At 53.9% G+C, this 15,888-nt stretch overlaps 5 protein-coding genes across 5 annotated transcripts; 2 read left to right on the forward strand and 3 right to left on the reverse strand.

Annotated features, from left to right (window-relative positions):
- Positions 1–201: 201 nt before the first annotated feature.
- On the forward strand, positions 202–963 carry SMAC4_07725 (uncharacterized protein; the record flags this gene model as incomplete). Its single annotated transcript, XM_003346021.1, has 1 exon — positions 202–963. The coding sequence occupies one exon, from the start codon at positions 202–204 to the stop codon at positions 961–963; it is 762 nt and encodes a 253-aa protein (XP_003346069.1).
- A 79-nt stretch (positions 964–1,042) lies between these two features.
- SMAC4_07726 (uncharacterized protein) lies at positions 1,043–3,837 on the reverse strand. Its single transcript, XM_066090680.1, has 3 exons — positions 3,018–3,837; positions 2,032–2,965; positions 1,043–1,824 (listed from the first exon to the last, which is right to left on the reverse strand). Exons 1-3 carry the CDS (start codon positions 3,532–3,534, stop codon positions 1,470–1,472), a joined length of 1,806 nt encoding a protein of 601 aa, XP_065947641.1. The 5' UTR covers positions 3,535–3,837; the 3' UTR covers positions 1,043–1,469.
- A 2,412-nt stretch (positions 3,838–6,249) lies between these two features.
- SMAC4_07727 (uncharacterized protein) lies at positions 6,250–8,121 on the reverse strand. Its single transcript, XM_003346023.2, has 2 exons — positions 7,465–8,121; positions 6,250–7,391 (listed from the first exon to the last, which is right to left on the reverse strand). The coding sequence occupies exons 1-2, from the start codon at positions 8,100–8,102 to the stop codon at positions 6,890–6,892; spliced, it is 1,140 nt and encodes a 379-aa protein (XP_003346071.2). The 5' UTR covers positions 8,103–8,121; the 3' UTR covers positions 6,250–6,889.
- Positions 8,122–8,611: 490 nt separating this feature from the next.
- SMAC4_07728 (uncharacterized protein) lies at positions 8,612–10,570 on the forward strand (the record flags this gene model as incomplete). Its single annotated transcript, XM_003346024.1, has 1 exon — positions 8,612–10,570. The coding sequence occupies one exon, from the start codon at positions 8,612–8,614 to the stop codon at positions 10,568–10,570; it is 1,959 nt and encodes a 652-aa protein (XP_003346072.1).
- A 60-nt stretch (positions 10,571–10,630) lies between these two features.
- SMAC4_12116 (uncharacterized protein) lies at positions 10,631–13,824 on the reverse strand. The gene is made up of 4 exons (XM_066091062.1): positions 12,192–13,824; positions 12,005–12,082; positions 11,638–11,941; positions 10,631–11,573 (listed from the first exon to the last, which is right to left on the reverse strand). The coding sequence occupies exons 1-4, from the start codon at positions 13,553–13,555 to the stop codon at positions 10,890–10,892; spliced, it is 2,430 nt and encodes an 809-aa protein (XP_065947642.1). The 5' UTR covers positions 13,556–13,824; the 3' UTR covers positions 10,631–10,889.
- Between the last annotated feature and the right edge of the window lie 2,064 nt (positions 13,825–15,888).

Genomic DNA, 15,888 nt, shown 5'->3' on the forward strand with positions numbered 1-15,888 from the left:
TGGGTTCCATGACATGTAAACTGTAATCTGTATAAGTAGGTAGTCCATGTCCGCTGTGTGACGTCCAATCTTCTTGTTAATCGATACGTCAGGTACCTTACGGACCACGGGACTCTCTCGCCTTCGGCTCTTCGAGTCCAATCTGCAGCACTCGAGTAATCTCAGTTCACCATTCAACACCCGCCCTAAAACAAGGCCAAAATGCGAACACCCTATAAATTTGTATCCTGCGTAGCCGCCATTCTGGCCGCTGCCAGCGGCGTCACCTCCCTCGTTCTTCCCACAGACGGCTCCTCCATGTCCTCATCCTTGTACCAAGCCCCCGATGCAATTGCAAAGCCAACCACTCTCCCAGTCCCCAGAAACATCATCGCCACCCGCGACGACGACGACGTAGTCTCGGGCGGCAACACCACTCTTCACAACATGAACGACGGAAATTCATTCTGGATGGCTCCCCTCGCCGACGACGACGACGAACTTCCACTTCCAATCCCAGCCCCAGCCTCAAACCAACCCAACAACGACACGTCCCTCCATGTCGTCCCTCGCTACGGCCCCGGCGCCTCCCCCGGCAAGAACGACCCCAAAAAAGTGTACTGCGCAGACTTCAAAGAAATCACCGACGAAACCAGCGACAAGTCGCCTCTGATAGCCGACTGCCTAGGTATCATCCCCAACATCGCGCCTCCGGAGCACGGGGCGCACTGGAAGTTCATGATCGGGCGGACGCGGTCAATCGTCAAGAACAAGAGCTGTGTGTTGGCGGTGTCGGCCAATCATATCGGGCAGAAGGGGTCGTGGATGAATGTGGGCAATATGGATGTCATTAGCGTGATTGAGGAGTTGGCGGCCATGAGAGAGGGGAAGGGGGATAAGATGGGGGGAAAGACGACTGCGCAGTGTAAGATTGTTGTTACTGCTATGCCGGGGGAGGTGGAGTTTTCTGTCTTTCATACCTAGGTGTAGTGAGTAAAGATGGAGTGGAGGGTGGGGGGTGAGGGGTGAGGGAAGGGGGTAAGTTCTGTGTTGTCTCTGTATGTGGCTGTCTGGTGGATGCGATCACACTTGGAACGATGTCGAGGGCAATGATAGCTGTACTCTGTTTGAAGAGATGGTTGATTCATGTTTCATACATCTGGGCATGTTTCACTAGACGTGATATGGTAGGAATAGTCGTCTGCAAGTGTGATGCCGAACAGACGAAGATCATGAACATTGCGCGAGAGAGACGGATCACCAGAAAAAAAATAAACATAATCCAAATAAACTCCATAACCCCTTTCCAGCCCATCCATCCATGTCCATTCCAATTCCTTTTGGTATCGTCAAAAACTTAAGTAAGAGGGTATAAGTGCAGGTAAACAAACGTGTGACAGCTAGTACAAAAAAAAAACCAAAAAAAAAAAAAACATGAAGCCATAGGTATCAAAACCACCAGACATCCCAACATAACATTACCTCATCCCTCATTCATATCCACCAGCTCTCCTCTGCCTCGCATACCCATATCCCTGTCCGCCCTGCTCCTCCAACTCAATTCCACCGTGTCCACCATGTCCACTCCCGTGCATCGCCTGATTTCTCTCCAATGGATTCCCCAAAACGCCCTGGTGATAGATCTCTTTCTCCACTTGCCGCATATCAACATGTCCGACGGCATTCACACCGTCAAAGATGCGTGCAACTTCTTCCAGAGTCGGCCCTTTTGTTTCGACGTAGAAGAAGTAGACAAAAGTGAGCTCCAAGCAGTTCCAGATGGTGTAGAAGAGAGTAAAGTTCCAGTGGTGGGGGAGGTTGTCCCAGGCTAGTTTGTTGGTTTGGCTTGGAGGGGTTAGCATTCGACCCTGAGAGCGGAAAGAGAAGGAACAGAAGCAAGGCGGGTAGTGGGAGTCGGTGAGGTTGAAGTGGTAGGGGAAAGCATAAGCAAGTAAGGTGAACGGCATGAAGACGATGTGTTGAAGTAGATGGGAAACGGTGAGAAGGGAAAAAAAAAACCCCAAAAAAAAAAAAAACCAAAAAAAAACCCACTTGGAGATGGCAAGCACAGCCTGCACCGTAATATTCATCAACATCATGCCCTTCGCTCTCAAATGGAACGGGAGGACCTCCAACGCGTACGCCACCAACAGTCCCGAAAAGCCAATATCGTAAAAGATGCCGAATATCCAGATGAACACCAACTGCGTATAACCGCTAGTCATGTTTGTCTCCCCGCTATACTCATACACGGCCCCGGTCGCCGTCCAGCACGCAAAGCTCACGACCATACCGCACGTCGAGATCAAGAATAGCGGCCTGCGTCCGAACCGGTCGACATTGAGCGCCGCGAAGATGGTGACGATCAGATCCAGGATAATTTTCCCTGTCGAGATGGCCAGCTTTTGGCTCTGCTCTGTGATCCCTGCTCCGCCGTAGATGGCATTCATGTAATTGCTGAACAAGGCATTGCCCGAGTACTGGCTGATGACACCCAGCGAGATGATAATCGCCAAGCGCCACCTGTTTCCCTTCGTCTTGACGAAATCGACATAGCTCGACGCCTCATCGAGCTGCTTCTGGATGCGAATCGTTTCCTTGATCTCACGAAACTCAAACTGTACTGTTCTGTTGAGCCTATCACCGCCGGCATGCCACTTGGCCAGGATATCGAGAGCTTCATCGTGACGTTCCTTGTTGATGAGGTAGCGTGGGGATTCGGGGACCCACCAAATACCTGCGAGCTGGACGGCCGAAGGCAGGACCTGCAGGAGCGTGATGGAGCGCCAGGACCAGTTAGAGGCAATGTTGGATGTGCCCCAGGCTATGCAGGACACCAGAAGCGCGCCGGCATTCCAGAGACAGTTGTAGATGGCGGTGACGGGGCCACGATGTTGCGGATGAACGATCTCGGTGAGGAGGAGGGGGGAGGCCATTTGTGCGAGCGAGTTGCCGAAACCGAGGAGGAAGCGGCCACCCATGTACACTGTCAAGGTTAGTAAACTCCCTGAAGGAGGAGATAACAAGAGGGTACCTACTTCCATAACCGTTGCAGAAACCTGTTAGGAGTCCGCCAAAGATCATGATGATACACCCAGCTACGATGGACGGTCTTCGTCCGTAATTGTCGGCCACGTATGGGGTTATGAAGAAGGAAAAGATGGAGCCGATGTTGAACATGTTGATCAAGATTGCCAGCTTGCTATCCTCCACGGGGTCTGGCTGCGTCGAATGAGGAAAGAAGAAGCTATTCCACGCATGAATTTGTTGTGATGTGTTCAAAAGCATGCTGTCGTAGCCCGTTGTCGCCGATGCCACCATCAGGAAGAATGTCATGCCGTAGAGCTTCCTCAGATGTGGTTCCCTCGTCCAGTAAACCCTCTCAAACCGTGGAGGCTCTACCTCGGGTATCTCCTCGTAGATTTCCGAGACATTGTCGGCGTTTGGATTGGGCTTGGTGTGGACGTTCATTGCTTCGTCGGGGTGTCCCCCAATCTCGACCCGGATCGTTCGTGTCGTCGGCGTCGTAGTTGGGATGTACTTTGTCGTTGGCATTGACGTTGAAGATCAAGGGTAGTGAGCAGGAACAAGTTCGACTTGGGGTTGAATTAGGATATGTACGTGTCAGAGGTAGGCGAGTGGGAGGAGACTGGAGTCGATAGTAAGTTGGATACTACGACGGAAGATCTTGAGAACGAGAGGAGTAGCAGTGAGGGTTCCACTCGAGGTAGTATATGAGGGATCCTTGAGGCATCTGCTATGTGAGTCCTAGCGGGTACTAGGCGGGAAGGGGTCGGGGAAGCATTGACATGCTGAAGGAGGCAACAAGAATAGGTGATCATTCTGGGGTAAGACATGGTCGTGACATCCCAGTAACCATGAGTTGACGATGCGAGGCCACTAAGTAGACCCCTGGGAAGGATTCCCAAATCCATCTCTGTTTGGTATGGTCCAAGTCTCGAACCTCGTCTTGTTAGTCAAAGGTGGAGTCATTCATGTTCCAATTCAGGGGGAGGAAATGCAATAGTGGAGGGCCGGTACGAGGTCTGACTGGACAAGAATCGAGAACTCTGGACAAAGGGGTGAGAAGACGGGGTCGCCAGCCGTCGTTGCATCGCAAGTGGACGGCATCTCTCTTCAACGACACTGCACCAACAAGACTTCTTGCTGGATCAGATGGAGGAGGCCTTTTTTTCTGTGCCTGGAGGTGGTGTCGTGCGGATAGCGGGAGAGGCTTAGCGAGAAAAGCCACAGGAGGCCCAAACTCCGGATAGCAACGGGGGTGAGAGCCCCGAAAGGAAACCATGACCGAGGTGATGGACAAGGCGTCCCAAGTTCCCAACGTTTCTGTGTTGCGCATGGCGGGGAGGACAGACGGGTCTAGCTTTGCCATGGTCGACCATGTGTTCTGCCTCGCAGGGGTTCTCCGCAGTGGAAGGCTTTCTCTCACCCAATCGTGATGGCTTCTTGTCCAGTGTAGTGAATAGTGTAGTGGATAGTAAAGAGCTGCACTAGCAGCCTTTAGCTAGTGTGGAAAATAGTGAAATAAGTCCATGAGAATCCTCTTCGTCTGTGCGTCTTCTCCAATGAACAAAACCATGTCGAGTCCGAGTACAGCACATACGAACTCGAGTTTTGTCGAGCCCTGAGACATTTCTGGCAGGTTTGGGGCCCTTCGCTACCTCACCGTCGGTATCGCTCCTTTATGTGACGAGCCGCCCAGAAGGGTTGCGAGACTGGCTAGACCATGAGATTGATATTAAAAAGTCTCACTTCCAAGTCCCAACAGTCAGGAATTATCGAACGTTGGATGGGTAAGAGCATGGCTCGCTTGTCCCTGGAATAGAGGCAGGGAGAGCTCTCGTGGTCCCCAAGTTGTGGGCGAAGGTGACGCCAACCCCTGTCGGCAGCTAGGGACGTTCATCCGACTTGGGTGGATGGATGGGACTCGGTGAACCGGGTGAGGCCGGACCAACGCACCCGCACAGACATTGAGTCGAAAGCGATCATATTTAATCTCGCTGAAGCGCTCGTCGTGTGGTACTGCGGACCAACAAAGTCTTGTGAAGGAGCATGTCGGCTAGCTAGCTGTGGTCGCCTGGCGTACTCGGTTCCAAGATAGAGGCAGAGGCGAATGTTTGAGCTGAGAGGCACAGTCTTGAAGTGATGATGAGGAAATGGAAGGTTTGTACATAAGGTCTATAAGGTCTATGTCAGCACGGCGGCAATCAGTGATGAATGATGATGGGGAGGATGTCTGATGTTGGAAGCTTCCAGTCCACTCAGCCATCCCTCTTCCACGTGGGACAGAAGTAAAGAAAGGGAGTGACCCGGGTGCTCAAGTCCCCCCTAGCTCTCACTGTGAAGATCTTTTTTCTGAGCCTCGGGTTCAAGACGATGCAGCAGTCCAACCTCTCCGGGTGAATAGGGTAGGGCTGTGAGTGGAAGAAGGAGGAAGGAATCTGGGTGACATTATCCGCCCAAAAACCCCACTTCCCGTCGTTCCATTAGTGTCACATCCCTGTGTTTAATTGCAAAGGATAGACATGCCCGGCCTGTCAACCTCCATGTCTCCAAGCGGATCGCTGTTCCCATCACTTTCTCCATTTTCCCCGGATTTTCATCACCATCCAGAGTCGAGACTGTCACCAACACCGACCTCGAATTGTGATGCAAGTACGGGGAGTTCGGAGTAACTAGGCTGGCTTGGTCGGCAACTATCGGTTTTGTGGGATGTGCAAGACGCGGAAAGAAATTGCAGAATCCGTCATGGAAGTCATCTTGCGTTTTGTGATGGTTCTGGCGGAAGCAGCAACAACGACGATTGATGGGAAACTGAAGAAGGGAAATTGAAATTGATGGCCACCACTGCAATGAGGAAATAGACGCTTGGCAGCCCCGCACCGACTAGATTGTGGGCTTTTATTGGTTCAATCACCTCAACTCAGGACCGCTGCCTGCCGCCGCTGATTTCCTTCTGCAGTACAGCAGCCACAGCAGCCCGCCAGCAGTCTGACGCAGTGGGCGGCCCGTGCCAGCGCCCTCAATCACTTTTTTTTCCTGGCTGGGCCCGAAAAGTGACATGGCGATGGAAAAGAGAGTGAGGGAGAAAAAAGAAGAAAGGAAGGCGACGACATGGTGACAGCTTCCTCGCCTATTTCCGCGCCGCTGCAATTGCAAGTTTACTGATACGACCCAACACGGAATGGAAACGACGACTCAAGACTGCGCGCCAATGCGGGCGAGGCAGGCAACGGAAGACAGGCGAGACAGGCGAGGCCGGCAGGACAGGCGAGGCCGGCAGGACAGGCGAGGCCGGCAGGACAGGCAAGAGACGGCTTGACCATCAAGCTGGGAGGTCTGGAATTGTTGGAAAGCAGCAACCCTGGTTTATCCATCGCGCTTCCCGGTCGGATTGGTTGACTTCCAATTGGGTCCCGTCGTTGCCAACATTGGAATGGGCAATCTGGGCTGTACCTAAGCGAATGGCAAAACGGGGATGGAAAGAGCAGAGGCATGCACGGTTTGGCAGGGGTGAAAGAACAGAAAGAATCGTCACAGAAGATCTGAACAGGTCGACTGACTGCTTCGGAACTCAACTCGCACGTCGGCGCCGACAATGTCATCCCCCTCCGGCCTCCAAGGACCAGCTACCGCCAGCCCTCGGTGTTCCGTGTTACTACGTTGGGATGGAAAAGGATGGAAATCTGTCAAGGAAAGTACATTGTCACATCGTCCTTGAATCTCATATTCGTCGTATACAACTTCTACACCAGATAACGAACGAAGCAATTCTCAATCATTAGAGCGGGAGTCTTCCATATTACAACCTCCCTCCGCCATCAATCATTCTTCCCGACCCCTTACTTTACCCTATCCATTTTCCCCCAGTCGGCATCTCATTCCACACTCAGTTCCCATTACCGTCACCATCAACATCATCTCCCTCCCCGTCTCCATTCCCATTCCCACTCACACTCTGACTCAACGACAACACCCCAAAAGCCCACTCATCCACCGCCTTATGCCCCTTGGTCGTCAGATTCGTCTTCATCCAACAGGTATGATGCGTCTCCTCGTCGCCCTGGATCGCACCCCACCCCGCTCCCATGCACCCTTGCTTCTGCGCACACTTATCCAAGCACGAGTTGAAGCTGGTCGTGTTTACCGAGCCAATGTCGACGGCTTCGCCTTTACCAAAGTCAACGCCACAAAGGCGTGTGAATTTCTTGCTGGTGCTGCCACCGGGGCTGCTAGAGTTACCGGCTACCGTTGCGATATACGAAGTGCTGTTGATAGCCGGACACTCAATCTTTGCGATGGCGGTTGCAGTGGAAGACGCACTGAAGGCGCTGGTGGAAGTGGCGGTTGCGACTGTTGGGGAGGGGTGCTGGGTGGGTGATGTGAGTGCCCTACATAAGGTTAGTCCTCCTTGCTTTTGGTATGTCCTCAGGTTATGTTTGGCAAGACGGAAGGAAGACCTACCCAAGTCCTGCCGTGATGCTCGCTTGCGCCAGCTTCAAGTCATTCTTGGCATCGTGAAGGTTCTTCTGGCTCACTCCTAGACCTGCCGCAAGACCAATCATTGTCGCGAGAAGCAGGGCCAAGGTACCGATGACGGCAAGTGCGATGCTTCGCTTCACCGTGAGGAGGGTCGACCCCGACCCAGTGGCGCCTGTGTTCTTTTCTGGCAACATTGGCGCCGCTTGGTCCGGATACAGATGTTGAACCTCGTGGGGCACAAAGCCTGTCTTGTCCGCTTGCTGAGGACCGGGGAACGGCTGATAGGGTTGTCCAGCTCCGACCTGTGCGGGCGGGTATTCTTGCTGATAGCTGTAGCTTGCCATTTTGGCATACGTCTCAATCGCTGACAACGGCCAGGACGTCGATGTGATATATGTCCAATTGACCAAGTCGCACTTCACACAAAGCGGCGCAGCAGGAGTAAAAGCTGAAGATGATATTTTATGAGATTCTGGGCCAGCCTCGGACTTACATTGAAAGGGGGCGTCGGGTGGAACGAATGAAACGCCAGCTTTTTGATGTTGTGCGAGCTGCGCTGAGTAACACCTAACACCACGCTTTCCATGGTGAAAACCGTTGCTTTTCCGCGGACCAGTCATGATCGACTTTATCTCGGTGCCTGTGTACACAATAGTAAGCGCTAAGGATAAGCATACTATCCCGCTTGATAACTGCCGCTGTAAGATCAGCCTCACTATGTTGAGAAAGGCGTAGTGCATCTGTATGGAACACAGCGAAACTGAGGAGAAAACACAAGCGGTCATAGGGCTAGATGATCCTCTTCATTCAATTGAACAGCGTCTAGTGTTGCACGAACAATTGGATGCAATATTACCGAGTGTCTCACCTTCAATTGTTTACCTCCCCTTTTCAACAACATCACATCCCCTAACCCTTATCTACTTATCTAGCCCTCGATAAACAACACCGACGTCATCATACGATAACGCTTCTACCGCGCCATTTCTCGACATGATTCATCTTTCCCTTCCTTTTCCGCTCGTTTCAGGCCTAAAATAACCTCTTTATTGACAAGCCCACGTGCATGAGTTTGCGATATATTACCCGCCATCATTCCACCCGCATCCCGCATCGGTCTGCGGCCAGCATGTCCACCACCACTGCTCCAAATCCTACCTCTAGCCAGGGGCAGAAGAAACCACTAAAACACCGATCAGTAGTATCCTCCTTCATCTTCAAACTCCCTCCATCTTACCTCCCCCCTTCACCCTACTCCTCCCCATCCACCATCCCAACCTCCTCCTCCTCATCATCAGCCCCCTCTACAAGCCGCATTCAAAAACCCCTCGTAGCCCTCTTCAAACGTTCCTCCATAGTCAGCACCTACACACACCACCACGCCCCCATCTCCGGCTCTATCGAGCCCACCGATTCTTCGCCACTTAGTGCCGCCTGGCGCGAGATTCACGAAGAAACTACTTTGACGGAGGCTTCCGGGCTGAAGCTGCTTCGGCAGGGGAAACCGTATTCTTTCGCGGATGAATCGGTTGGAAGGGAATGGACGGTTTGGCCTTTTGCTTATGTGCTGACGGAACCTTCCGGGAATGGGGATGGGGTTGGGGATTGGGTTGGGAATCAAAATGGGGAGGGGAGCGTGGCCATGAAGGATAAAAGGATCAAGATCGACTGGGAGCATGAAAGTTGGGCATGGTTTGATCCGTTGGATGTGCAAGACACTTCACAATTCGGAGGCGTGCCGAAGCTAAAGGAGAGTTTGCGGAGGGTCTGGTTTGAGATTGATCTCGGACGGGAAGCTGGTAAAGTTTTGGCGGAGGGGTGTAGGCGCTTGCAAGAGGATTATGTGAGCGGGGCGAGGCAGATGGCTGGTTATGCGTTGGGTGTCTTGAGGGATGTGGTTGATAAGATGGATGATGGTGTCTTTGATCTTCATGAAAGAAATGGAGATGGTGGAAAAGAACTGGAAGAAGCCAAATGGTGGAAAGACATCAGAATGGCTGCATGGCATCTCTGGAAGAACGGACGGGAGAGTATGGGCGCGGCCATCATGTCCGCTTTATTATCTGCTTTGGCTGCCGTTGAGGCTGAAGTTTTCGTCCAGGGGCAGCATTCCACCGGCACCGGCACCACCACCAGCTTCAATAATACAAACAACGAACTCAAACGCACCATCATCTCCATTTTAAACCGGCAAATATCCACCCGCTCCTCAACAAACGACCAAATCTCCCAATCTTTCGCCACTTACATCTCCCACCACATGCACCTCTCTTCAGTCGGCGTCATCGACCCCCACATGCAGAACCCTCTTTCCATCCTGACCTTGTCAGAATCCTCAACAATCACCCACGCCCTCTCCCATCTTCCCAGCCTTCTTCCCAACTTACCTCTCGACATCCGCATCCTCGAATCCCGCCCCTTGCTCGAAGGCGTTTCTCTCGCCGCCACCCTCGCCAAAGCTCTCTCCTCACAAGACTCAGACTCCGACTCAGACTCGGCATCCACTAAAGATAACCGTCAACGGCAACACAGAATAACCGTCTACACCGACGCCTCAGCCTGTTTAGCCAGCCGGGGGGTACATCTGGTATTGCTAGGTGCGGACCGCATCGCCTCAGATGGCTCAGTGAGTAACAAGACTGGCTCGCTAGCTATTGTCCTCGCTACTCGATATAACAGTGACAGCACAAAAGGAGCAGGAGGAGCCAAGGTGGTAGTCCTCTGCGACTCGGAAAAGGTGGCGCTTCCTGGACCGGCAGAGCAACACGTCGTGGAGGATCAAGGGTGGGAGCAAGTGACGAGGGCGTGGATGGGCGAGGGGAGTAGTGAGAGGATTAAAGGGGCAGCTAGGACGGTACTGAACTTTGTTGATGCCACTACAAGAACCGAAGAGGAAAAGAAGATGAAAGACGAAGAAAAGGAGAATATGGGGGTCAAGGTGGGAGTGAGGAATGTCTCGTTTGAGTGGTGTCCTGGAGGGTTTATTGATACTTATGTTACCGACCAGGGCGAGTGGAATGGCGAGAACGTGAAGAGAAAAGCAGAGGCCCTTCAGGTGTTGGAGGAACGGTTATTTGGCCCGTTGTGAGCTGTTTCATGGTGGTGGAAGGTGATGACCCAAAGGGGAGGGACGCCTAGCAGGTAGTGATAGGCCGGGATACGGGCGGACTTCTACCAGTGTCACCGAAGAGGCAATGGACGCTTGGAACAAAAGTCTAACAAATTCAACGCTAATTCTATCAAGTAGAAGGGGGTATAATCGCTAGTGTCTATGCCTGCCGTGCAATTTGTATCATGAGAGTCCCAACAAGCAAGTACATCCGTGATATCCAAAACGTGGACAACTTTCTAAAAACGCAAGAGACAAGAAGGATGACACGAAAAACACCAACGACATGACATGGGTATTAGGCAAGCGAATTGCCTGGTCTATATACCTGCATACCGTCATCATCCTGCCATGTCTTGAGCTCCTGCACAACCGTGGAGCCGTCTTCAGGCCTCACGTTTTGTAGCCAGCCTTGCACATGGCTAGGGTACAGCTTCGTTGGAGAGCCCGTAATCGGACCAGAGAGGGCACCGGGTGTGGTCTCTCTGTTCACAGGGCTGTGCACTGATCCGCTCTGCTGCTTCTCCGCGGGCACAGTCAGCTGCTCATGCTCCTTGCGGTGAATGACTTCGTGCAGCTTATCAACCAGCGGCTTCAGGTCGTTGAGGACGTTATGACAATCCTTCCCATAGTCACTGCCGGTCATGGCCTCATTCTTGAACACCTCCTTCGCCTTGTCGATCAGGAACATATCGTATACCCTTTGGTTGACAAAGAGGATTTGGTGCATCAGAAGGATGATGGCGGCATTGAAGATGTGATGGAGGTCTTGCACAAGCAGCTTCTGACCGGGGCTGATGATTTGTAGCCGCCTGCCGATGCGGAGGTTGCGCCGTGCGGCATCACTGCACTTGCGGATGGCTCTGGTCCAAGGGTCCTCCGGTTCCGCTCCGGGGCCCTCAAGCCCAGGTGTCAACCAAGTATTGGCCACCTTCTTCTTGACAGCGGTGAGAAACGCGGGACGGATTGCCAAGATGATGAGCTAGAACGGAACCGTTAGCTGTCTGTCATGAACATCATGTGAGACGTGAAAACAGGGCGCATACCTGGTTGTAAGCCATGTGCAGCGACAACAGAGCCCGGTCAGTACCTAGTGACGGGTCCTCGGCTTCGGGCTGGAGGGCATAGTAGTAATAGTTACTAGGACTCTCCTCCAGGTTGTCGAGCTTCAAGCTCTCGGGTAGGTTCTCATGCCATTGGTCGAGCTTTCCAATCGCAACCGAGAAAGGCAGTTCATCGGATCCGTCGGCCGGCTTGTTCGCATGGTGACGATAGCTGTTGTTGACAATGTAGGCGGAAATTTTGGAGAGCTCCACATGTGCACAAAGCCCAAGAGGCGAAGGAAGGCCCCTATGAGACACGCACTATTAGCCCATGTATGACGGTGAAGGTACAGTGAAGGGTACAACTCACGGTGCTTCCTGTGGCAGGGATAGGGTAATGGCCTGATGAGGGACGGCGGGTGGGCGACCCATCAAGCAGCTCAGCCAGCTAGATAGAAGGAACAAACATGTATGTGTCAGCGAGTGGGTGGCTGGTTGACGCCCGGAGATACCACCGGTAGGTAAGGAGAACAACAATGGGAATGGCATGGGCTTACCGATCGATAATGTAAACCGTCCAAAAAGTCCTACGCTCGATCTCGGTTACCGAACTTTCCCTGTGCACGCCGTGCATCACGCTAAGATGCATCGCGTTACTGATGGCCATGTAGGCGGCATCTCTGCGATTGTTCTCCACCAGGTACAGGGCCATCAGGGCCAAAACGGCCACGTTGTAGATTGTGTAGGACGTCATGTCCAGGGGGTTTCCGATCAGCAGCCTAGCCGCCGCATAGTGGGCTTCGCCCAATTGGCCATCGACCCGGGAATTCTCCTCGGTCAGGGTCAGCAGATGGGTGAAGGCAAAGGCCGTGTAGACCAATGCCAGCTGGCCGTGCTCCCGAGCGGTGTGGTTCCGGGGTTTAGTGGTATCCAGCTTGAAGCCAGTGCCAAAACCGGACTGGCCCGGTAGCGCCATCTTGGCGGGGTCCTGGAATGGCCAGAAAAAAATGCCGCCGCACCCTGCCTTGCCGTTGTCGTCCTGGAGGAAGGTCTTAAACTGCGTGATCATTGCCTGGATTTCCAACTGCGTCGGGATGCGCGGCTCCACGTCTATGGCCGGGAGCAGGAGAGGACGGGAATCGAACGTCTGGTAGCGACCGACCGAATTGAGGAAGGTGGCATTCCTGCTGCCGTCGGGCGTGTCGGGGTTGGGAGAGAGTCCCTTGGAGGCCAGCGGCTGCGTCGTCTTGATGAAGGCCTTGAGCGAGTCAAGGAAGGTGGCGCCGGAGGTTTCTCCCAGGTAGCGAGCGGTACCCTCGGCATCGGCAAGCATTCTGCCGTCGTCGACGGGGTAGTCCATCTGCATCTCCGTGTCCTCATCGATGGGGAAGGCAGGCTCAGGTTTGGGGTTGTGCGCATGGACGGGGTAGTCGTAGTACGAGGTCGTGGACGTGACCGAGCCTTCGGTAAGATAGGCATGGCCGGCGCCTCCTAGGCCATCTGGCGGCGAGTCGATGCTCATGCCGCCCTGCTCCCCTTCATGGACAACGTGCAACGGCTGAAGCAAGACGCTGAGGTCGATCTTGCTGTTGCCCTTGCCACTGCCATTGCCATGGCCGTCAGTCTTGCTGGTGATGTTGAGCTGGTTCTCGTATTTCTTTATCTTGTCAACCAGGTTGTCGATCAAGGTCTGGGGGACGGTGACCTTCTTAATGCCCTGGGGGTAGATGCACTGGCGCTGGGCCTGGGTACACTGGCGACAGGGCTTTTCGCCGGAGCACTTGATGCGCTTGACATTGCAGTTGTTGCAGGCGAGGGCGACGCGCTTGCGCTGCTCGGGCGCGACCTTCTTCCTCCGCGGATTGACGGGTAAGCGAAAGTTGGGATCGTCGGCGCCCGAACTCTTGGACGACCTCGGCATATCTTGTGAAGCCAGCTTGTCGGTGTGGTGTTGCTGTCACCTGCACCCCTGTATCCCAAGTGGTGGTGGTGGTGCTCGCCTTGGGTTCGGGAAGGAGGAGGGGGAATGCCGAAAAGGTGGGCGAGAAGAGACGGTAGGTGAGGGACGGTAGGATGATGAGGCGATTGGGATCACACTGGCACCCGGCCACACTTTCCATCTGGCAGTGTGCGTCAAATAGCCTTGGGTTCTTGCCAGTGCCGCGTGGTCCTGTCCCACCTGATGTCGACGGCGAGGATGGTGATGATGCGTTGTCTTTTCAGTCAGTCGGTCAGAGACTCAGAGTCACCGCAAGAGTGAGTTGTCAAAGGGGTGGGTGAGGTGAGGTGAGGTGAGGTGAGGTGAGGTGAGGTGAGGTGAGGTGAGTGAGTGTGTGAGTGAGGTGTGAGATCTCGCGCGAGTGTCGGTGTCGGTCTGGTGTCGGCCCGGCGTCAAGTCAATGAGCGATATGAGTGAGGTGAGGTGAGGTGAGGTGAGGCCGAGGTTATGTCGATGGAGGTGTGTACAGGCGTGAGTGACCACTGCTGCACACAAAGCCGAGGACCTACTCCGTCGCTGACAGCACGGCTCCCCCTCTTGACCGACCGGTGTGGTCCGTGGTCGCGATGGTGGTGGCACGTCCAGACGGGCGTCAGGTCGTGTCGTGGGGGGAGGAAGGAGGGTGGTGAGTTGGGTGAAGCTGACTCGAGATGAAGTATGAGGAAAGAGAGAACGAAGAAGAGAAGGAGTGGAGGAAAGAAGTGAAGAGAAGAAGATTGGAAAGAAGGGAGGGGGGGGGGGGGGGGGGGGGGAGGGGAGAGTCAGGTAAAGAAAAAGATGACTGAGGAAAGACGACAAGACCGAAAGACGGCAAGTGTGAATGCAAGTCCAAGTCACTCACTTTCCCTTCTCCCTCACTCCAGCAGAAGCAAGCGGGAAGGAGAAAACGGGGGGGGTACTCAGTAGTGGTTAGGTCGTCATCCACAACAGGCAGCAACGACGGAGACGGGATAACGGGACAACGGGACAATGGGGCAAGGAAGGAGGAAGCAGCAGCAAGCAGCAAGGTGAGGTGTAGCCGCCCGGCGGAGGAAGGAGAAGTGGAGGAATCGAATCGAGAACGTCGGTCGATGGATGGATGAGGTGGACTCACTTCAAGGTCGAGTCCCCTCAACGCCGCCGCGGCCACTGCACATGGAAGAGGAAGTCCCGCCGTCGACAGAGGAAAAGGAAGGCGGGGAGTCGGTGACAAACGGCGGCTGAGTGATGATCAAGGTACTAATTGTAAGGTAGGTACTGTACTGTACTGTACTGTGACAAAGAGGTGAACAACGAGGTGAGGTAGTCGAAAACGACGACGACGTTGAGGTTCCGCACTGGCATCGGTGTCAGTACCCGTCCGTGGATTTGTACCCGCGACCGCGCGCCGGCCACTCCATGCGCTTTTGGCGGATTCGGATTGCGTGGTGCGAGGCCCGGGATTGGTGCTGTGGTGCGGAGGGGAGTGGATGGGAACCTCAAGGAACGACAGACAGGGGAATATTCGATTCTCATGAATGGAAAGGTACTCGGTGGTAGCAGGCATTGTGGCAGGCAAGTCCGTTGCCGGGGCCTGGAGAGGGCTTACCAGGGGCTGCCAGGGCTTGGTGGGCACGCGCTCAGGGCATGCACGCGGCTGGGGGGGAAGACTGCCCGCTAACCCAAGTAACATTCTCGAGGTACCTGTCCACGCTGCCCTAGAGCGTGTCTTTGGTACTGTATCCGGAAAAGGAGTCCGTGCGCACCCGACCCATTTTCCATCTGAAGGAGCCCACTGTTTCCTCCCACTGGACCCGACTGGGTACAGGCCCGGCCACGGGGCACAGATGCCCGTACTGCAATGGGCGGGCATTCATTCAGATGGAAGTGTGGGCGCGGAGGGGTAGCGTGTTCACAACTCCACACACACAGATCCCGTCGTGAGGAGGAGGAATGGAAGGTGATTTTCTTTACACTTGAGGACATGGCTTCATCGGTAGATCATCGGCTCCAACCCGCGTGACTTCCCTCCTTCTTTCGCTTCTTTTTTTGTTCTTGGAACAAGAGGATTGTGTTACAATATAAGACTGGTTTGTTTGTTAGCTTGGAACTTCGGACCGGGGTTAAACAGAAGAGCTTCAGAGCCCTTATTGGCCTCCTTCAGGTTTTCGTTGAAGCAACTGACAATGTGACCAGGGTAGAAACGCTACAAAAAGCCCCTTGATGCTTCTTTCCGAAAGGCTAAAAGATATAAGAAGGCCGTCCTTCCAGTACCTGTCCGTCCTCTCCCAGTGGCT

This window comes from Sordaria macrospora, chromosome 7, assembly GCF_033870435.1.
Source record: "Sordaria macrospora chromosome 7, complete sequence".
Taxonomy (NCBI): Eukaryota; Fungi; Ascomycota; class Sordariomycetes; order Sordariales; family Sordariaceae; genus Sordaria; species Sordaria macrospora.